The sequence below is a fragment of the Dermochelys coriacea genome, chromosome 11 (assembly GCF_009764565.3).
Source record: "Dermochelys coriacea isolate rDerCor1 chromosome 11, rDerCor1.pri.v4, whole genome shotgun sequence".
Taxonomy (NCBI): Eukaryota; Metazoa; Chordata; order Testudines; family Dermochelyidae; genus Dermochelys; species Dermochelys coriacea.
The window spans coordinates 76,596,678-76,619,777 of record NC_050078.2 but is presented as its reverse complement, the minus strand read 5'-3'; the positions used below and the strand labels follow the sequence as shown (position 1 = coordinate 76,619,777).

General features: G+C 48.8%; 1 protein-coding gene across 1 annotated transcript in view; it reads left to right on the top strand.

The window, feature by feature from the left end:
* Window positions 1-20,112, top strand: part of LOC119863660 (zinc finger protein 271-like) — a 79,964-nt gene extending 59,852 nt beyond the window's left edge. The window contains exon 7 of the mRNA XM_043505792.1: window positions 14,470-20,112. Coding sequence (XP_043361727.1) covers window positions 14,470-15,573 — 1,104 coding nt within the window. The 3' untranslated portion in view covers window positions 15,574-20,112. The remainder of the gene's footprint in view (window positions 1-14,469) is intronic.
* The last annotated feature ends 2,988 nt before the right edge of the window (window positions 20,113-23,100 follow it).

The window sequence follows — 23,100 nt, the reverse complement described above, 5'->3', positions numbered from 1 at the left end:
ACTTTTCCTGGAGAGGCACGTCTTTCCAGGTGTGAACAAGCACAGAGTTGCCGGGCTGTAAGGAGTGGACGGGAGAGTCCAAGGGAAGAGGCTGGGAGTCTTTAGTATACCTGTGAAGAGAGAAGAGAACAGCAGACAGGGAACACATATACCGAGACACAAAACCATTACCCAGCTTCCACTCCCCTGACAGAACCGGTATGCCATTCATAGGCCATACCCTCCTAATCATAATTTCAAAGGGACTAAGCCCTAATCTACCCTTTGGGAGAGTGTGGATGCGGACGAGCGGCAAGGCATCAGGCCATCGCAGGGAGGCTTCTTGGCACGCTTTTGAAAGATGTCTGATTGGTACGGGTCTGATTGGTACGCTCTACCACGCCGCTGGCTTGTGGTCTCCAGGACATATGGAGTTTTCAGGGGATCTGCAAGGCATTCGAGATGCTTTGGACGATCTTTGATGTGAAGTGTGTCCCGTTGTCAGATTCCATCCACTGGGAAAGTCCAAAGCGAGGAATGACCTCCTTAACAAACTTAAGGGCCACCGTCCTGGCAGTGCAATTGCGGCATGGGAAGGCTTATGGCCATCTGCTGAATCGATCCACTAAGTCAAGGAGATATTTGTACCCTTGGGTCCGAGGAAACTCGGTAAACTCTATTTGCCACACCTGCCCGAGGCTCGGAGTGGGTTTCAGAGCAGCGGGTGGCCCTGGATGTCCTGGTTGGAGGTTATTCTTTTGGCAGACTAAGCAGTCCACCTGTACCTGGGTAGCCAGGGATCAGAGTGCAGAAGTTATAAAGTATTTTCCCATCAGTTGGATAAGTGCTTCCCTGCCAGCATGAGTGGTTTGATGTAATTTCTGTAACACTGGCTGGATCAGGCCTTTCGGTAGAAGGACCTTCCCTTCCGGGGAATGGAGCCATCCCTCCTTTTCCTGGAGACCAAGTTAGTCAGTTAGCTGTCTCTCCTCTGCAGAGTACTGGGGGTTGGAAGCTCCCCCACGGATGGGATAAGGGATGCATATGGGCATTCTCAGTCTGAGGGGATATCAGGATGGCAGCATGCTTAGCCTCTCTATCTGCCTGGGTGTTACCCCGGCCACATCTTGATCTTCCCTTTGATGGGCTTTACAGTGTACCACCGCCACTTCCGAGGGGAGTTGTATGGCTTCTAGGAGCCGGAGAATTGGGGTCCGTACTTGATTGGGGAGCCTTGAGCTGTCAGCATTCTCCTTTGCTTCCATAAGCCAGCATGAGCATGTAGCACTCCAAAGGCATATTTTGAATCGGTAAAAACATTGACCCGCTTTCCTTTTGACGGTTCAAGAGCACGGGTCAGGGCGACTAGTTCAGCCAGCTGGGCAGAGGTCCCAGTGGGCAAACCCTTGGCTTCCACAGTGTCATGGAGGGTTACGACAGCATAGCCCGCCCTCTTTTGCCCATTTATCACAGTGCTGCTACCATCAGTATACCACTCATGATCTGCATTTAGGAGGGGTATATCTTTTAAGTCCGGACGGCTAGAGTATTGGGCATCTATGATCTCTAAACAATCATGTTCCTCTTCCTCAGTCTCTGGTAAGAGGGTGGCGGGGTTAAGGGAGGGGCAAGGTTGTAAGGTGACTTCAGAGTTCTCCAGAAGTTTAGCCTGGTACTTAGCCATCCAAGCCTGGGTGAGCCAAAGGGCCTCCCTTTGCATCCAATAAGGCTCGGACCATATGAGGGGTATATATCTGTATTGTCCCTCCCAAAGTTAGTTTCTCAGCTTCCACAGCCCTGACGCTGGCTGCTGCAACTGCCCGCAGGCATGCTGGCCATCCCTTTGCCACTTGGTTCAGCTGCTTAGAGAAATAGGCCACGGGACATTTCCATGCTCCCAACAACTGTGTGAGCACTCCTAGGGCCACCCCCTTTCATTCATGTACATACAACTGAAACGGCTTAGTGAGATCCGGGAGGCCCAGAGCCAGAGCTTCCATCAGCTTCCTTTTCAAGATTTTAAATGCCCTGTCGGCCTCTGGGGCCCAATAGAAGGGGTCATGATCTGCTCCTTTTACACAATTGTAGAGGGGTCTAGCCCATAGTCCAAATTCTGGGATCCATATCCGACAGAACCCCACCATGCCCAGGAAGGCTCTGAGGCGTTTACGATTAATGGGAATGGGAACCTGGCAGACAGCCTCCTTCCTCTCATTGGAAAGCTGACGCTCCTCCTGCCTTATGTGGTGGAACCCCAGGAATTGTACCATCGGGAGGGCAATTTGAGCCTTGCTTCTTGATACCCGATATCCTCGGAGGCCAATAAAATTCAGGAGGCCCACAGTGGCTTTGAGGCATGGGGTTAGGCCCCCTGTAGCAATTAACAAATCATCTACATATTGAAGAAGAAGAGCCCCCTCCTCGTTGTTCCACTCTTCCAGATCCCTGGCCAGAAAGGGTGGGGGAATTTTTAAATCCCTGGGCCAATACTGTCCAGCATAGTTGCTTTTTAACCCTTTTTGTGTCCTCTCCCTCGAAAGAAAAGATTTTTTTGGGGGGACGAGGTATCTACGGGAATAGCGAAGAACGCATCTTTCAAATCGAGGACTGAAAAATGGGTATACTGGCCTCCTACAGAAGCCAGTAAGGTATACAGATTCGGAACCAGGGGGTGCAGAGTTTTAACCCGTTCATTAACCGCCCTCAGATCCTGTACCAAGAGATACGTGCCGTCAGGTTTTCGTACGGGCAGGATGGGAGTGTTCCAGGCTGACTGGCATTCCCGGAGGATTCCATATGTTAGGAACCGATCTATAGTGTCCTGTAAACCTTCTCTGGCTTCCCTCGCAATTGGATACTGTTTAACTCGCACCGGGCCTTTTCCTGGCAGGAGCTGAACCTTAACAGGGACTTGATGGGTAGCTTTTCCTGGGACCCCCGCTGCCCACACTAAAGGGTACACCCGGTCTTCCCACAGGCTCCATTCTGGGGCTTGCATAACTGAGGGCTCAACTGGAAGGGTCATGATCCATGCGTTCTCGGGGGGTAGGGTAAGGGTTATTTCGTCTTGAGTAAACTGCAAGGTGGCGCCTAGGCGACAAAGCAGATCCGGTCTCAGCAGAGGCGTCAGGCACTCAGGGAGATAGACCGGCTTGTGAGATATAGTCCTATTTCCCAAAGTGCATCTGCTGGGGCATACACTGGGTACTTGGTGCCTCTGCCTGGGGCGCCCACCACGGTAAGGGAGTCTGCTACTGGCAACTGAAGGGGTCGATTCACGGCAGTTCGTTCAGCTCCAGAGTCCACTAAAAAGTCTGTTTCCGAACTTCCCACCCGCATCTTTACTCGGGGTTCTGGGGGTAGGGTGGTCCGTCCACCCTGACACCCCTATTCCTGTTCCTCCATTGCCCTCATAGGGGCACCCCCCTTTCCATTCCTCTCTGGGCACTCATTCTTCCAGTGTCCCTCTTGTCTACACAAGGCACACTGGTTGCGACCCAGTCGTCTCTCCTGCGGGCCCGGACGTCCGCGTCCACGGCCCCTTCCTCCCTGGCCACTTCCCATAGTGCCGGCCTGTACCACCGCTACCATCATCCTAACTTGCTTTTTCTCCTTTTCTGCCTGCCTTAGACTATAAGCTGGGTTTGCAGTCTCTAAGATTTGTGCCATGGTCATGCCCATTAGATCCTCTTTTTTCTGTAACTTTCTCTTAATATCAGGGGCTGCTCTGCTCGTGAAAATTCCCTTAATGATTGCCTCAGTTTCCTGATCATCGGGGTCTGCATTGGTGTTCTGTCGAATAGCTTCCTGAATACGCTGTAGGAAGGACCTTGGGCTTTCCTTTAGATATCCTGCATTACCTCATACGGTTTTGCCCAATTATTATGTCAGACAGTGACAGAGTCCATGCAAAAGCAACTGCTTATAGGTGGTAAGCTGGGTCATACCTGCAGGATCATTTGGGTTCCACCTGGGGTCTACTCGGGGGACCTGCTCATCTGGGTCAGGAACATTATTACGATCCTGGTCATACCGTCTCTGTGCCTCCTCCCTTGCCTTGGACACGACCTGTTGTCGTTTGACCTCAGACAATAAGGTGCGCAGGAGGACGTTGCAATCGTCCCAATCTGGCTTGTAGATGCTAAGGCAGCCCTCAAAAACTGAAATAAACCTACTCGGGTTGGTGGAAAACTCCCCTGCCTGTACTTTGAAAGCAGCCAAATTCATAGGGTTAAGGGCACATGGGTATAGACCTGCATAATCGTGGCTGACGCTCACCCGTTCCAGTACGAGAGATCTTAGTTTCAGTAAGTAAAGGATATAAGCCCACTGTCGGGGCCCTATCAGATGGGGGCTGAAGGGGACACCGGACCTGCCATCACAGATGGGGTGGAGGTCTGGGGACTAACATTATTCATTACCAAACCAGGCGGAGTCAAATTACATTGCTGTAAGACATCTGATCGATTACACAAAGCCAGAAACAAGTGCGCATACAGATGTTCATTCCATTTCCCCGTTCGCTGACAGAACAAAAGTAACTGGAGGATAGTATTGTAATTAATTGACCCTCCTGGTGGCCACCGCTCCTGGTCCTCTAGTTGATATTGAGGCCAGTCAACTGTACAGTATCGTTTTAATTTATTCTTAGTCATCGGATCCGATCCAAATACCTTCCAATTTGCTAGGATGCACTCTAGGGGTGTACACTGTGCCCTCCCTCCCGAGCTCTGTCCCTGTCCCATGCCTACAGGGTAACTCTGGGCATGCCCAGGCTCAAAAGAGAGCAGACAATCCGGATAAGGTAGGAACCTTTTGAAATCCAAAGGACCGGTTCCCCACAGTCTCCCGTGGCGCTTCTCCACTTATCAGGCGCGTTGCACCGTTGTGCCCTACGGGGCCGGTTGGGCTATGCCCCTCCGAGGCCCCCGGGAATCACACCGGTGTGCACTGGGTGTCGGTTGGAGTCCTCATCCACCGGTCTCCGCAAGGGATCAGGGCAAGGCTTGTGTTGTAGCCTCTAGCCCACCCAGGGACGCCAAAAACTGTTGCTGGCACAAAAGCCCGAGGAAAACTTAACCAGTATGTTGTTGCTGGCACAAAAGCCCGAGGCAAGCAACAGCTGGATTCATCGCCCAATAATCACAACGGGGTGGAAAAGTAGAAAAGTTTATTTGAAACTTCAAGCGGTACAGGGAGACAACAATCTCAAATCCTGCACACCAGTGGAAGCAGTTACACATATTTTATACATTCATTCTTTAGCATACTTATCCAATAGCAAGCTGCCCTGAGTATCCATATAGCCAATCCGGTATACCAGCCCGTTCCCCTTTTTTCCTTTTATCATCTATTTCCCCCATATATGGAGTTATTTGTTCAGCACTATCTAACATTCCTGTCCTGCTTGAGCTAATCTTGCTCCAGCCAGTCTGCGCCTGCAATACGCTGTTGCAAACTTCTCAGCGTGACCGCTGTGAGTATCTCCGGGCAGAAAAGGGAAGGGGGAGGCCATCTGGGCCTAGAGTGAGGGGGCTTCATCGACACTCGAGGTCTTCCATCCGCTTGAGTTACCTAGTGGCCATGCCCGGTGTCCCCAACAATGTGAAAATATTTGAGCAAAAAAGGTTCTATAATTGGCTCTGAGTGGGAGAGTGGGGCTCTGTGGGTTAAAGCAGAGGGCTGGAAACCTGTATCCCTGCTTTTGTTCCTGGCTCTGGGAGGGAGAGGGGGGGTTGCTACCCGTTTCCACAAACCCTGAATTTGTTCTCCCAATGCCTGTTGTTTTTGTCTGCATTTCCAATGGATTGCAGGGATTCCCAGCTGCAGGTAACCATTTCTGGGGAACTACATGCATAGTTTTAAGATGTTTAGCCTGTGTTTGCCAGCCTAAATTTTTTCCTCTTGTTGGCTATATTTTTTTCTGACAATGCATTAATTCCCGGTCGTGGCCCACATACTCTAGGTTTTTTACTTTGAAATCCTTTTTTTATCCATTGTCCTGTGATCCAAGAGCAGCCCCTGTTGCCTAATGTGTTCTGTGACCTATTCCGTTTCCTCCTCCATCTGATTTACCAATCTAGGGAAAGTATTGTTGGCAACTTCTCCCTCTGTGTACTTACTTCTCCCATTCTGACAAGCCACCAGTCTGGGTTTCGGTTTCACTGGAACATGGCTCTCATCATACGGTGGTGGTTGTAGTGTGATGGCCCCTGCCCATGGGCTGTTTAGTTGCTCTTGGTTTGGGTTATTCTACATATTCCCATTCCATTCCAGGTTCCATCCCTTAATTTTGCTAGGGCCACCTTTCTCCATTTCTGTCCCCACCCATCAGGCACTATCTAAGGACCCGGAGCCTGTTGTTGCCACCAAGATGGATAGTAGAGGGCGGCACTTCTCTTTTTTTGCCGCTTCTCTACAGCTGTTTCTGTTTCTCTGCTTGCTGTGACATATCGTGTGTCTGGATTGCTTGCTGCCCTGTCAGCAGAGCTGGTGATTTCCCAGGCAGTATTGCGTCTGTTGTTTCTTTTATCTTTGTTTGTTTCTGTTACTTGCCCTGCCAATTTTGTTGTTTGTTGTCTTAGCCATCTAACAGGCATGGCCAGGGTTCGCAATATTCTACGTTTCTTACTGTTGTTCTTCTTCATGGCTACAGTCTCTGCCATTGTCTTACAAATTCCAGTCCGTTTCCCCATTTTCTTTTTGACCTCTACTCATTACCCAGTGTGTCCAAACCTTATCAGACTCTGGGGGATCTGTAGCTGGGGGATGGGGAGATTCTCTAGCTTGGAGGTTTCTGCCATGTTAGGTGGTTATTGCCGACACAGAGTGACCGAGGCAAGCAACAGCTGGATTCGTTGCCTGGTGTGCGTCGCCCAATAATCACAACAGGGTGGAGAAGTAGAAAAGATTATTTGAAGCTTCAAGCGGTACAGGGAGACAACAATCTCAAATCCTGTACACCAGTGGAAGCAGTTACACATATTTTAGACATTCATTCTTTAGCATACTTATCCAATAGCAAGCTGCCCTGAGTATCCATATAGCCAATCTGGTATACCAGCCCGTTCCCCTTTTTCCTTTTATCATCTATTCCCCCATATATGGAGTTGTTTGTTCAGCATTATCTAACATTCCTGTCCTGCTTGAGCTAATCTTGTTCCAGCCAGTCTGCGCCTGCAATGAACTGTTGCAAACAGCTCAGCGTGACTGCTGTGAGTATCTCTGGGCAGAAAAGGGAAGGGGAGGCCATCTGGGCCTAAAGCGAGGGGGCTTAATCAACACTCGTGGTCTTCCATCCCGTTGAGTTACCTAGTGGCCATGCCCGGTGTCCCCAACATTGTGAGCCCCTGGGTGGGCAGCTCTCCACTTACCAAATCAGCGGTCAGGTCAGTAGTGTTGTTAGTGCTGCAGAGTGGTGCTAGCACTGCAGAGTTGTCAGTGTTGCTGTTCTTGGCGCTCCTGTGTTCTCTGCACTAGCAGGGAGTGCAGGTTGCTGATTCAGCAGACCTCCGTGCTCCTCATAAAGAGAGGCCACAGGGTTAGTTCAGTGGCAAAGGACCTTGGCGAGTCTATTTATTGACCTTCCCTTCAGTCTATTTATCATCTCCTGCTACGCAGGACTGTGACCCTCAGCAATGTACAGAACACAGCAGGTGGCTTTGCAGCTGTGGGGTTCCCGAACTGCAGTGGAACAGTAGACGCACACAAACCTATTATGGCCATAGAGCACCTTGCCAAGGAGTACACCAACAGAAAGGGTTACTTTTCCATTGTTATGCAAGTGCTGGTTTATCCCTTGCTCCCCCAGAGTATTAAACAAGAGCTGCTTCTGGACACTTCTGCTCTGGAGTGCTGGATCACGGTGCAACTAACAGTACCGGCCATGGTGAGTCTGGCCTGCCAGGGGTGAGGGAAATGGGGAGGGAATTGCTGGGGTGCATGAAACTGAGCATAGGGCTCTGGGACTGAATACTAGCACCATTCTGCACAGCTTTTGGTGGTTTTATTTGATATCTTACTCCTGAGGGTAACAAAGGCAGAGAGAACAGTTGCTGCCGGCATCCTGAAGTTGCTTTGGCCCGTATGCCGCTAGCCTGTTTAAGGCAATGATGCCTGCTGAAGTTATTGCCAAATGGCGGGGGAAAGTGTCCTACCATGGAGGAAGAAATAAGGCTGCCATCCCTAGAAACCTTCAGGAGAGGATTGCAGGGCTCCTCCATGGAAGTTTCATCTAGATCGCTCAGCAGAATTCGAAGAACATCCCTGTGGACATAAACAAACTGCATGGTCCCCTCAGCTAACTTGAGCGGGGAACGAAAAGCAGAGAACAGCTCTACCTCTGTGTTGTACCACAACCACTTCTAGTGCGAGTGAATCAGTGAAGAATAGGTAGCTGTGTCCTGATAAGTTGGGGGTGTCATCACTAAAATGGGAAACAAATGCAACACTTAGCCGAGATTCCTTCCCCTGCACCAGTGCTCGATAGCAGGGATTGGCTGGACTGCGGTGGCATCAAAAACAGGTCCTGGCTCGCAGCGCAGCTGGATCCCTTGGTAGCCGGTCCCCCATATTCCTCCTCCTCTTCCTCATCCGCTTCCTCTTTGCTGTTCATGGCAGGACCCTCTGACTCCGGGTCCTCGGCGGTATCCACAGTCGTGTGCGGGGTCATGGTGGGGTCTCAGCCGAGCATGCCTTGCAGCTCCTTGTGAAAGCAGCAGATCTGCAGCTCAACACCCAATCGATCGTTGGCCTCCCTGGCCTGGGGGTGTGCCTGCCATAGTTCCTTGGCTGTCATGTGGCACGGCTGCTGGTCCCGGTCATAGCCCGTCTCCGGCATCCCCCCAGCAATCTGCCTGTAGATGTCGATGTTCATACAGCTGGTTCAGAGCTGTGCTTGCACAGCCGCTTCTTCCCACAGCCCAGGAGATCCAATGTCTCTTGCCTACTCCAGGCAGGAGCATGTCTGGAGTATGTGGCTGGCACGGGCAGCTGGGCAGTTGCCCACAGCAGTGGAGAGCTGCTAGTTGTGCTCATTAAGCTGGACAACCAGGAAAAGGCATTTCAAAAATGTGCAGGGGTTTAAGGGGGTGCAGGGGCTTCCGGTCTACATGACCCCGGGCAGTGGAGTTCACAACTGTGACCAGCGCGGTCAGTGTCGGGCGTTGTGGGACAGTGGCTGAAGGATTGTTATAGTCAACATAAGTAACTCAGTATCTATGCTCATGCTGCATTGACCTATGTATATTGACCATGGCCCAAAGCTGCTCGGGAAGGTGATGTTACTGTGTTGGCACTTGTATCACTGGAAGACTAATAAGTGTAGACATGCGCACAAGGCGACTTATTTTGGCCTAACTTTATAGTGTAACTTTATAGGCCTCCGAATAGTGTGACTGCACTGGAATGTAAAAGGTGGTGGAGTGAGACACTGTAAATAAACTGTAGGGCGTATCTATAGAAGAAAAGGTCTCTGAGTGGTCTGTGCAAAGCAAAGAGGACAGGCACAGTGAGTGCTCCATCACACATGGGGGCCTGTCTGGGATCCTGCCTTTATCCATGGGGGTGGAGAACGTGACAGGCAGGGGTAGACAGTTATTGTCTGTCAAGGTGCAAATTTCTTGGCCAAGTTATAGTCAAGGTCCAGACTCCAGAGAAATTTAAAAAAAAAAAGATTTTGTGGTCCATTCAAAAAGTGTCTGGCAGTCTGGATTTAGTCCACGGTTTGCCTATTGATTACCCCATGGATAGGGGAGCGAGGGTAAAAGTTTGGCAGGCCAGGAGGTGGAGGAAACTTTACAATGGCAGGTAGAACAGCAGAAGGAAATGCAGGTGATCTTGCAGAGCTTCCAGCAGTCGGAGAGACAGTCCTTGCTTACCTGGCAGATTGAGGAACTAAAAAGCCCTCAGGAATTTTAAGGAAGCAAGTGCGGGTGTAGAAGCAGCAGCAGCTATTACAAAGTTTGGTGAGTCCTGTGGCAGGATCAGCAGCCGGGCACAGGGTCTAGGCCTCTGCAGGATGGACCCCACGGTTGACCCCAATGGATTTTTGGTCACATTTGGGAGAGTGGCTGTGGGGGCAGGACGGGATAAGGGAATCTGGGCCTTACGGCTAGCTCCCTATTGAACAGGGGAAGCTCAGGAGGCTGACCTGGCGCTCCATGACGAGCGGGAAAGGCACTACGAAGTGGTTCAGGTGCCCATCTTAGAGTGGGTGGGCCTTTTGGCAGAAAAGTACTGGCAAAAAATTTTGAGCTGCAGGATGGATGGGAGGACTATGGCCCCGGGCATTTGCCCAGTACTGACAGGCTGGGCCACTTGTTGGCTAAGGCTAGACACCCAATATGTGGCCAAGCTATTATGGACACTGTCATTCTTGAACCGTTCCTTCAGAGTCTCCCAGAGAGCACCCCGCTGTGGGTCAGGCAGCATCAAATCGTCACCCTAGATGTGGCAGTTAAATAACAGAGGAGTTTGTAGAGGCTGACCCCTTCTAGGAATGTCTGCAGTTTAAGGGTCTGGATCCAGGGAGGAAGATCAAGGAAGCTACATAGGGAAAGGGTGCTGAAAAGAAGAGGCAGAGGCCAGGGAAAGACCAGTGGGATCTCGGATGATGGTGTGTTACAAGTGTGGGAGACCGGGACATTTTAAAAAGAGACTGCCTGTATATGGAGTGCGGGTTTACAGAATTCTGTGGGCAGGGAGAAGAAGGAAGTTACTGACCCTCCTAGAGTAGTGTGGGGTAAACATCACATCACCATCGCTAAAATCAGGCTCTGTACCAGATGGTTTGCAGACAGCTAATGTGACACTGATTTTTTTTTATTTTATTTTATTAAAAGGCTCCAGAGGCGAGCCGGGAACTTATAGGCTTGTGAGTGTAACTTCACTATCAGGTAAATTGGTTGAAACTGTAATAAAGAACAGAATTATCAGACCCACAAATGAACATGAGTGGTTGTGGAAGAATCAATGTGACTTTGTAAAGGGAAATTGTGCCTCATTAATCCTTTATAGAATTATTTGTCAGGTCAAAAAACATTGATAAGGGTGATCCAGTGGATATTGTGTACTTGGACTTTCACAAAGCCTTCAAAAAGGTCCCTCATCAAATGCTCTTAAGCAAACTAAGCTGTCATGGCATAAGAGGGAAGGTCCTCTCGTGGACGGTTAACTGGTTAAAAGACAGAAAACAATGGGTAGGAATAAATGGTCAGTTTTCATAGTGGAGAGATGTGAATAGCGGGGTCTTGCAGAGAGATGTACTGGGACCAGTACAATTCAATATATTCCTAAATGATCTGGAAAAAGGGGTGTACAGTGAGGTGGCAAATTTTGCAGATGATACAAAATTACTAGGCCATCAAGTGATTAAAAAAATTAATTGTACTATTAAACTATAATAGAATACTATTTATTTAAATATTTTTGGATGTTTTCTAAAATTTTCAAATATATTGATTTTGATTACAACACAGACTATAACGTATACAATGTGCAGCATGTGGCAGGGGAAGAGAGGCTGGTGCAGAGAGGCTGAGCTTGCCAGGCCCCTGTTCTCTATGGGGTGCCCCTTGGAGCATGGGGCCGGCCGCGGACAATGGGTCATTGTGCGGGGAGGGGGCCGGGGGGAGTTCCTGGATTGAAGGGCTATCCAGGGGCAATGGGGCATGAGGCAGGAGGGACGGCCCCTGGAACAAGTGGCCAGCCAGGGGCATTGGGGCATGATGCAGGAGGGTGTCTGCACGCAGTGTGAGGGGCCAGCTGGTGGCACTGGAGGATGGCGCAGTGGGGAATGTCGATCCCTGCAATGAGAGGCCTTCTGGGGGAAATGGAGCATGATGCGGGGGGCTTTTTTCCCCCAGTTAACTGCAAATAATTGACAACCCTAAAAATGACTCAAGATAGTTAAGTCCAGTTACTATACAACCCCAGAAGGGAGGGCCAAAGTCTGAGCCTGCCCTAGCCCTGCCGTCCTGGATGGTGGGGGCAAAGCCGAAGGCAAGGGCTTCAGCCACAGGCAAGGAGCCTGTAACCTGAGCTCCACTGCCCAGGGCTCAAGCCCTCAGGCTTCGGCCCCAGACCCCAGCAAGTCTAAGTCAGCCCTGGTGACCACATTAAAACGGGGTCATGACCCACTTTGGGGTTACGACCCACAGTTTGAGAACCATTGCGCACTAAAAATAGCCATATCGATGTTCCAGCTCTGGCTGAAGCTCAAGCGCTGAGACCTACACGCCGCCCCAGGATTCAGATCCCAAGCTCCAGCCTGAGCAGGAAGGTACACGGCTGTTTTTAGTGCTGTAATGTGAGCCCTGCGAGCCTGAGTCTGCAGACCCGGGCTCAGGCTACCTATCAGGTTTCATTTCTGCAGTGTAGTCATACTCAAGGACACCCCCTCAGTCAGCTCAAACAGCGTTTTATGCCCCAAATCTGTCTTTGTTTCCCAGTCTCCTGAAACAGGTAACACCAGTCAGTGCTCTTACTGAAAGGGGCCAAAGCCTCAAACTCTGGATAGCTGCATAATGGGCCTTGGAATTTGGCGTTAATCACCCCCTGCTCATAGCAGATGCCACAGGAAACCCATTCCCCACCCACACCCAGAGAGCCAGGAACACACAAATACATGACACATTGATACAAAGGTGTGTGAATATTTTATGGGCTGATATAATCTGGCCTATCTCGGTATAATACTCGGTGACATGTTCATGCTTTCAAGGGCTAGTTCAAATGTACAGGTAAAATTCATAATGTTAATGTAATAGTTTGTTCGGGGGCCAAGGGGACTAACGGTTAGCATACCTGGTTTCCATTAATTCTCCTGAGTGGGATGGCCCCTTCTAATGAGGCTGCTCTGTTTAACCCAAATGTCTCCTGGTTAGCTGAGGGTAGGCTTCTGGGCTCCTCTACTGGCCTTTTGATGCCCCCAACTAGGATTAGGTCTCCAAGTGCCCCTGGTTACCTCAGTGAGGTTTGGGCTCAGTGATACTTGGGGCCCCGGGGCTGCACCAGACTGGCTTTTGGCATTTCAGCTTTGGTCCCAAGGGACATCAGGTAGTTCTCCACCATGGCAACTGCCTCTTCCGAGGTCTCTGGTCAGAGTCTCATCTCCCATTCAAGCTCCCCCCCAAGTTCAAAAGAGCAGAGCCCTGTGGGGTCTGCTGGTTGTGAGAAAAGGGGGAGGCAGATTTTGGAGAAGGCACGTCCTGGGGGCCACACCACAGTCGCTGGTCCACCCAGGTCCAACCTTCCCATTGGCTTTTCAGGTGAAGGACCTGTTTTCCCTTAGCCTGTTCCCTCTCCCCCATTTCCCTGGGCTTCTAAGCATCTTTTAACCTGCTCCTCCAGCTGAAGCATGCTCCGCAGGCCTGGGGCTGGGTAGTGTCCTTTAACCCCATCAGGCCCAGTGTGGGGTTTGTGTACCGCATCACAGTTAAATACAATAGTATCAAGATATGCCTGTGTTATCTGTCTGCCATTACATTGTTCACGCTGCTCATGTATTCTAATTTCTTCCACCACTCTGTGTGTGTCCTGTCTAAATAGATTGTAAGTTCCTCAGGGCGTGGAGCGTCTACTACTCTGTGTTTATACAATGCCTGGAACAATGGGGCCCTGATTTTTATTGGCTCTTTGGCACTAGTGTAATGAATTTGATTAATAATAATAACTGTCCTGATGCTTAGAACTATGGAAGCTGGCCTTGGGGTGCTTAAAAATGAGCTGAGGGTAAAACCATGGAATGCTCTTTGTGACAAGTATCCCATAAATTCAGCTGATCTCTCTCTTGTTTTTCTTACTCAGGGTTTCCAGTTTCCAAACCTGATGTGATCTCCTGCCTGGAACGAGGGGAAGAGCTGTGGGTCCCCGATCTCCAGGGCTCTGAGGAAAGAGCTCCAGAAAGGTGCCCAGACAGGTGAGGACGCAGCTAACCAACTCAGAAACTGTCCATGAATGAAGCAAACATTTGGGATTCCCTACAAAGGTTTTCTGAGCTCTCTGAATTCAGAATGGTTCCCAGCAGGTGTGGCATCCTCATGGCAGGTGTCACTCATGACTTCCCTTGTCTCCTGACTGACATCTGGCTGTAGCTCCCTCCCCAATCTTCCTTCCCCATGAGTGGGATGTGGACCCAGAAATGATCCTCTGTCCTCTGGGGAAGGACTTTAGGCAGGGCAGGTTGTGGGAGGAGTTCGAATCAAATCCTGTTTTGTTTGATGTCTCTGGCACTTATTTTGGTTTGGGCCCACCTTTTCCCATACCTCTCTGGGGTTTCCTTTCTCCCCAGCACAGGGAGTGACCTATGTCTGGATTCTCTCTCTACAGCAGGAAGATGCTGAGCAAGTAGAACCACATTGGACATGAGCAGGAAGATCCAAATGGAAAGTTTCTTGGAGTTGTGCAGAGACAAAAGCCTGTGAAAGTCAGCACAGGCCAGAGAAAAGCTTCGGTACGTTATTAGACGTTATTTGACATGAAAGAATGAACATGGGAGAGAGACCCTACACATGCCTTGAGTGTGGGAAAAGTTTTAGTCAGAGCTCAACCCTCATCACACATCGGAGAATCCACACTGGAGAGAGGCCGTACACATGCTCTGAATGTGGGAAAAGCTTCAATTGGAACTCAAACCTTATCACACATCGGAGAATCCACACAAAAGAGACTCCGTACAGATGCATTGATTGTGGGAAAAGCTTCAGTCGGAACTCACACCTCATCACACATCGGAGAATCCACACAGGAGAGAGACCCTACACATGCTCTGAATGTGGGAAAAGCTTCAGTCGGAACTCAAACCTTATCACACATCTGAGAATCCACACAAAAGAGACTCCCTACAGATGCACTGAGTGTGGGAAAAGCTTCAGTCACGGCTCAGCCCTGATCACCCATCGGAGAATCCACACTGGAGAGACTCCCTTCACATGTCCTGAGTGCGGGAAACGCTTCAATCACAGCTCATACCTCATCACACATCAGAGAATCCACACAGGAGAGAGACCCTACACATGCTCTGAATGTGGGAAAAGCTTCAAACGGAACTCGCACCTCATCACACATCGGAGAATCCACACAAAAGAGACTCCCTACAGATGTTCTGAGTGCGGGAAAAGCTTCAGCCACAGCTCAAACCTTATCACACATCAGAGAATCCACACAGGAGAGACACCCTATATATGCTCCGAGTGCAGGAAAAGCTTCAGTGAGAGTTCAGACCTTATTAGGCATTGGATAATCCACACAGGAGAGAAACCCTACACATGTCCTGAGTGTGGGAAAACCTTCAACCACAGCTCAAACCTGAACAAACATCGTCGAATTCACACTGGGGAGACGCCCTACACCTGCCTGGAGTGTGGGAAAAGCTTCAACCAGAGCTCACACCTTATCACACATCAGCGAATCCACACAGGAGAGCGACCCTACACATGCTCTGAGTGTGGGAAAAGCTTCAATCGGAGCTCAGCCCTTATTAGTCATCAGAGAATCCATAGAGGAGTGACAAACTACACATGCCCTGTGTGTGGGAAAAGTTTTAATAAGAGCTCAATTTTCATCAAACATAAGAGAATCCACACAGGCGAGTAATGCCATAAATCAGGGGTTCTCAAACTTTTCTTTCTGAGGCCCCCTCAACATGCTATAAAAACTCCAGGGTCCAGCGGGGGTGGATAGTGACTCAGGGATCTGGGCCCAGGGGTGGGATCCTTGGGCGTAGGTGTACTTTGACTTCTATTTTTGGGGGGTAAGGGCTGGCAAGGCTTGGGCTAGCTCCACACAGCCGGATCCAGGGAGGAAGTGCCACCTCCACCCCCTGACTCGCCTCAGCAGCCACCTACCTGTCTGGGGTTTTGTGCCGGTGGCTGCTCCCCAATGGCTCTGCTGGCCTTGGAGCCAGGTCCCTGCCTGGGCAGCTGTAACCGGCTGCGTGAGCAGTCAAAGTGGGCTGGGAGCTGAGGAGCAGCTGCAACCCTGAGCACCAGCAGCAGATGGGGGAATGCCAGGGCTGCCCACTCCATGACACCAGCAGCCAGAGGAGCAGCTGCCCCGCACTACCTGGCTCCAGATTCCCATCTCTGACCAGAGGTGGGGTTTGAGGGGGGCTGAGGGAGTGGAGGAGGTGCGGGGTGGAGCTGCCCCCAGGACTGCCACATTCTGGTTAAGGCACTGCAGTTCGGGGCGGCAACACCCTTGTGCCTCCTCAACTTTGCTCATGGGCTCCGGGCTTCAGCCCTGTGCCACTCCCGGATTCCGTGGGGGGAGCTTGGGGTTTCAGCTTCCTGCCGCTCTGACTTCAGCGTAGGGAGGGGAGCTCAGGGTTTCAGCCCACCTCTCCCAGCTTCGGTGGGGGAGGGAAAGAGGGAAGCTCAGAGTTTCAGCCCCGTGCTGCTCGTGGCTTCAGTGGCTGGGGGGAGGGGAGCTTTGGGTTTCCGCCCTGTGGCGGGGCGCTGGGACTCAAGGTTTCAGCTGTGGGTCCATATGGACTCCCTGAAAGGGCTTTCAGAACCCCAGGGGCCCCCAGACCCCCAGTTGAGAACTGCCACCATAAATGTCTTAGGGCTAGCCAAAGATTTTTTGTAAAATACAGGAGCGAATTCCCACGTAGTTTGTACCATTTTCTTCAGTGTGGTCTCTCAGCTCCACGTGAATTGCCTGCCTCTGTCTTTTGCCCCTTCTCCTTTGGGGTGAATCCCATCCTCCTTTATCAACTCCTTTACTTTAGAAGTCCTGGGAGTGTGTCCTTCTCCTGCCAGAAATATCCATCAGCACCATGTGCGGGAGATAGTGTTCACCTTGACTAGCTACACTGAAGTAAAAATGGCCTGTGCCTTGTCTCCCCTGGGATTGTACATGGAGGTAGCGGCTCAGCTTAGAGATCTTGTAACAACACAACTACATTCGTAGTGCAGACATAACCTGGGTAGAGTGGCTGGGGTTAGCTTCCCCTGGACCTGAGCTCACCACCATCATTTTTCCTACTCTGGACAAACCTGAGCATCCCGTCGATTCCATTCCCCCATTACAAAGTGATTGATAGTCACTGTGTTCCCCCTTGGGGACAGATTGTCTCAATCCCAGTTCTTCTCACCTGGCTCGGGGTTTTGCAGGACAGAAATATTTTTTCTACCATTTTCTTCATGTATAATGGATTGAAATATAACAAAGTGGGGTAGGAAAAATGTCATTTCATACTCTGTGACACCTGAAGGAGACGGGGTGAGTCAAAGGGATTCCCTCCTTCCCAATCACTGTCACAATCCCCCCTTGCCCCAGCAGCATTAGCTTCTGTGTAAGCCACAATAGCGTTTATCCTCCCCTCGTTCTACCCCTGCACCTCCCAAAGTGTCACATGATGCCGTGTTCTGAGCGCTTCCTGTTCTTAGGTGTCACACTTTGATCCTAAATCTGACTCACTGGGGCTAGAGATGAAAGTGTCACAGGCCTGGAGGGGGAATTTGAATGGATCCCAAACACAGAGTAATCATTCTGTGCTTTCATGTGTGCTTCCATCTATTGGCAAAGCTGCTTCTGGGCTTTTTCCTGCAAAGCATGGATTGTCTGCAGATGGGAAGGTTGGCTGCTTTTCCCCCTTGTGATTAAGCTAAATCTTTTGTAAGTAACATGACTCAATAATAATGAAGTGGCACAGAGTGAAGGAAAATTGAACTGATCAGAGAAGAATACAATGGGAGAATCTGTTTTGATTTTGAGTTATCAGACATAACCTGCTCTGGAATTTAATTTTATATGAAACTGAAAGTGTCTTCCACCCCTCTGTCTTGTGGGTTTTTCTCTCTGTCCTGAAGTCGGTTTGGTCTCATAATTGGATGTTACCTTTGTTTGACAGCATATACCTCAGATTTACTAGGGACTTTGAGACAAATGACAGTAAAACGATAATATCTTATTTTATATGTGTCTTTTCCTCACCCCTGTATGGTGACATGGAAGAAGTTCAAGTGTAGTTCAGCCAGTAGGAAAGAATATTCCAGCTATTGGGCATGCTCCTAAGGAAACAGTAGCAATTTAAAATTTCTACTTTGAAACGGTGGAGAACATCATATTGCAAATTGTGCAATGAACTGACATGATCGCAGTTGTTGTGGGTGCAATATAAATTAATAGCAAGATATCCAGTATCTAGTCTTAATCAATTTATTAATCAAGGAATATTAGTCAAGGATTAATACAGCATAATACAGAAAGGAAGAGTGCTTATGTTACCAATCCCTCTGAAAGACAGGAGTTGCAGTGCTCACACTGTCTTAAAGATCCTGTGCTTATCCCTCCTGTATTTATACCTAAGTGGGGGGGGGGGAGTTTCACAATTTTCCCAATATCACTTTATCTAATATATCTTTCTTCTCTATTTTCTGTGACATGTTTTTCATAGACAGTAATTGCTACACCTTCTACGTGGGGGATATGTTGTAAGTTTCAACATGGCTTCTATTTTACATTTTGACTGTTATACAGACCCCATGCATTAAACAAAAACAGAGAAGCACGTACACAAGACTAGAATTTTGTTTTGAACATTCCAGGCCTAGCATTACCTATTTTTCTGCTATGTTTGTGCCTAGCCCTGATATTACAATACTTCACCTATCTTTCTGTAACGTAAATAATAAAATATTTTGGAAGATCTTAAGATGAAGACAATTCAAGAAATATATATATTATATATAATGTTAATATTCTATGTACTATTTAATATTGGCTAACATTATAGAAATTGCAAACTTTCTCTAACCTAACTTCAACTTTGTTGTAGTAGCCAGGTATATCATAACACTTAGAAACTGGGTTTTTTAAAGTGCATTTTACAAGCTTCTTGTACCTTAGTTTTTGCTGAACTTGCATTCTCCAGCACAGCTACAAAGGAGAAGTTCGTACAAAGGTCACAGTATCTACCTATCATACAGTTTCAGAGCATTTAACATGAATATAAAGGACTTCAAGTTCAATACACTTTACATAATCACTATTGATTACTTTCTTATTTTGATTATAAATACCATTATTTCACTTACAGTTGCTATAATAATATATTTATATTTTTATCAGTATCACACTTTTAACAGGTTTCAGAGTAGCAGCCGTGTTGGTCTGTATTCGCAAAAAGAAAAGGAGTACTTGTGGCACCTTAGAGACTAACAAATTTATTAGAGCATAAGCTTTCGTGAGCTACAGCTCACTTCATCGAACCTTTTACTTATAAGAACTCATTTCCCAGTAAATCTTATCCAGACAAACCAGTGGTTTGAAATAAAACAATTTTTACATCCCTGAATAATAGTTTTGATTGTGAGAGCTTAGGTAAGCAAGTTGCATTCCAGAATAACGGTCATGGTAGAACTCAGGTTTCAGTAAAATTCTGTTCTTACATGGTAGCTATAATTGCAACAGCCTTGCTGTGATTTCACAACCTGCCTTTTTACACTTTAGTTTAGCTGAAGAGAATACTGATTCAATTCACTCAAAAGCCCAGTTGCAAATCCCTCTGGTCCAGTTCTGTCAGCTAATGTTATGAAGCATTTTGGGTTTTAATTTAGTTTGGTAAACACAGTGTTATTCAGGGTTATGGCAATATAGTTTCAGATGATCTGGGAAGTGTTTTCCCCAGTCAGTGACTTAGCACTCTGCAAAAGGCCCATGGATTTGGATCCCAAAGGAATTGTGGCTTTGCAGGAAGTTACTGTTGAAAATACTTCCTTCTTAATCAAGTGCACGCTGCCTGTTATTTGGGAAGCCCAATCTGTAGAGATGGAGAAAATGGAAGTCTGGCAGCGGGGGTGAGGTTGCAGGCGGAAGGGGTGGAGCCAAGGGTTAGTCTCCCCAAGGGGGGCTCCACCAGTTGCCCATCAGTATATAACTCAATACACAGCCGCTTCCTTGGGATCCTGTTTTAGGGTTTATAAGGGCTGATGTTCTGCTGTGTTACGCTGATGATTTCACCTAATTGATAAGTTATTTTAATATAGTATCCTTGGTAATGCGTTAATTCACTGATTAAATCATAACTGTATCATTTAACCCTTAGTTAGCTGCACAGTGTTTGCAGTAATTTAGCCTTAGTGATGTGTGGTCTCGATTTGTTCATTGTAATAAACTGTATAAAAGGGACATCATCTCATAGTTCTTTCAATTAGCAACATGGGCTGGGGCCATGGAGAGTCTAGGGGGAGATCATCCGGTCCACCTTGGACCTAATCAGCTCCCTCAAAATTAACCCTTTGGTTTCCCCAGGGGAACAGCTGAGGGGGCACCATTCTTAGATCCAGATGCTCAGAGCATCACACAAGAAAATAAGCTTCCCCACCCAGGCTTTAAGAATTGAGGGGGGCAATGTGGGTGAGTGAGCAGGGGTCAGTGAGGTGGGGGTATTCCTCTGAGTGGGCGGTGGCTGGCTCTGCAGTCACTCTCATGGCCAGGCCCAGCCTGCACCCCCATCTGGCTTGCCCAGGGGTTGTGCTGTGTCAGGCCTAACTGAAGGGGTGGGTCTGTTTGGAAGGGCTGTAAATGGAGGTGATAAGTTCAGACATTTCAGCCACTGTGGTGTTGGCAGAGCAAAACGTATGTGTGTTACCGGGGCATATTGGGATATTGCTGAAAGAGGGCAGAGTTAAGGGTGTGGGAGCATTTTCTGATGTTCAGAGGTTTGAGTTTTGGTGAAGTTGAGGTTCTGCAAGGGGACAAAGTCTCCCCAGGTGATCTTAACTGTGCACTGACGAAGTTTTTTCCCCTGACTGCCCATTAGAAATTAACCATCTAGCAAGGCCAATTCCAGGGCTAAACAGTTAGACAGAAAAGAATGAAAATAGCCGTCAGTCAGGATCATCGCCCTGCTAGCTGCCCTGGTAAAGGTGGGAAGAAGCAAAGGAAAGTGACTCAGAGCCATTCCCTCAGGGGAGAAGTCTCACCACTTCCACTCTGAGTGTCTTTAAGATAAGGGAGAAGAAGAAATAAAGCAAACAGAAGGAACAGGAAGAAATTAGCAGATTTCCTTCCCTCCGCCCCCACCCCTGAGGACAAACTGTGGTCTACACACATCCCTTTGCCTTATATTTAACTTCTCCCATTGCTCTGAATTACTTCTAGTAACACTCCCTAGCTGTGCCCCCTCCAGAGTTTCAATGGGCTTAGGATCCGATGAGCAATGTCCATTCCTTTCCCCTTCCCCCTGCTCCAATGCCCTAGCTTCCTATCTCCTGCTAAACAAGGTAACTTCCCAGGGCAGGCTAAACCTGCTTTCTGCTTGGCCACATTGACTCCCCAGCGTCCTGTGTCTCATGCCCCTCTGGTGTAGGGGGAGAAGGAGAAATACAATGAGAGGAGAAGCAAGAAGCCATGTCAGTCACTGGCACTACCTGTTCAGCCTCGGTGGTGGGTGTGCAGGGCTGGGAGGTGATATTATTGTACCATTCTAGCGCTGGGTGTGTGTTTGTGTTTCAATCAGTTCCGCTCCTTTCCTCCATCGCCCAGCACTGAAGTCAGTTACTCAGGGGCAGGTCCTGCGTGGATCTGTTTCTCTTCCCGCTGCCGTTTTCCCACCGCATCTGTATGGTTTGGGGATAGCCCCAAACCATAGGCAGTACATGTGATGGACTGTGGTTCTTTTTGTGGAGTTGTGCTATGAAAATCTGCTGTGTCAGGAGAGCCTGTAAGTATGTGGAGCCCCCAGTGCTGACAAGCCCTGTAGCACCATGCACCAGACAGCTACAAGGAGATGGTGCTTAGGACAGAATGACCCTATTGAGGTGCAAACATCTGAGAGAATAAGTGAGCTGCATCCTTCGCAAACACGTGCAGATGGCTCCTGAAGGGAGCAAGGAAAGCAGGAGCCGTGGAACCTTATAAGGAGAAGAACAAAAGGGACCAGATGAGAACACGGGGGCTTAAAATAAAGAAACACACAGGAACAGGGGCCAGCCAGGAAGAGGAAGGAGGGGTGGTGTGGGAGAGAGAGCCAGGTCACAGAAGCTGGATGAAGGGTCCAGGAGAGAGGCCACCTAACATGTAGAAGGCTCATGAGGAGCGTGAGGGGAGGAGCTGGCTACTTTCCTGAGCCCCAGGACTCTGGCTAACCCGGGGTCTTGGACCCAGCACAGAGAATCCCCTGGAATGATGAGGAAACTGAGGCAGGGACACACATTTAGTTTTTATTGTTTTGTATGATTGTACTCTCATCTGCTTTACATGATTATATATAAAATTCTCAGCACAGGAGATAGCAAGCAGCTGAACAGGGGGGGAGTGGGACTTGGTCAGGGGAGCTAGAGGGAGGGACTGACTGGTGTTTGGTTGGTTGGTTGCTTTTTTTTTTTTTGGAAGAGACAATGAAGATGACCGGATATGGGAGCTGCGGCATGTACGTTATCCTGGAGCAGGTACCTGAAAAGAGCTTCCTTTGTATGAAGAACCTACCCACACACTGCTAAGCTTCCCAGAGATCACCTCACTCCAGCAAGGGCTCTGGCCAGTGACCAGGCCTTCACACCCCTCCTAGGTGGTTGTCTGTGGTTACTAGTTCATCAGAAGTACTGTGGCTCAGAAGAAGCATACCCAGGAATCTCTGAGTCACTCTTTTACCCGCTAGAGGCCTCTCATCTTCTTCATGCAACAGGTGAGGAACAGTCAAGGGTCTTTTACCAGGGTGGAGCTTCAAAGGGTTGGTCTGAGAGTGAGACATTGTCTTCCCTTCTCTCATGGATTTCCTAGGAATGACACTTACCTTTGTTTCTCTAGCACATTGTTTCAGAGTCCCTTGAAGCTCATAGTGCTTCTCAAGGTTTCCATTTGCCATGTCTCCTCCTTAAAAAACTTCCATACAATCCCACCATAATACAGAAACGTTTGCCTTTTCAATACAATGGTCTCCTAAAACACTGAACCTTAGTTCCATCAGGTTTAATTTCATTCATCAGGGATCGCTCAGGCTATTGCATTGATATACCGCTTGAAGTCACGTAAGCCCATTGATCCTTCAGCAATGGAACTTCAACCCTGATGAAACTTGGAGAACCGCATGGAGTTCACAAGAAGTCACAAACAAACACTCTATGAAAGACCCGATGCAGAAGATCCCTGGCTTCGATCTCCCACCAACCCTAA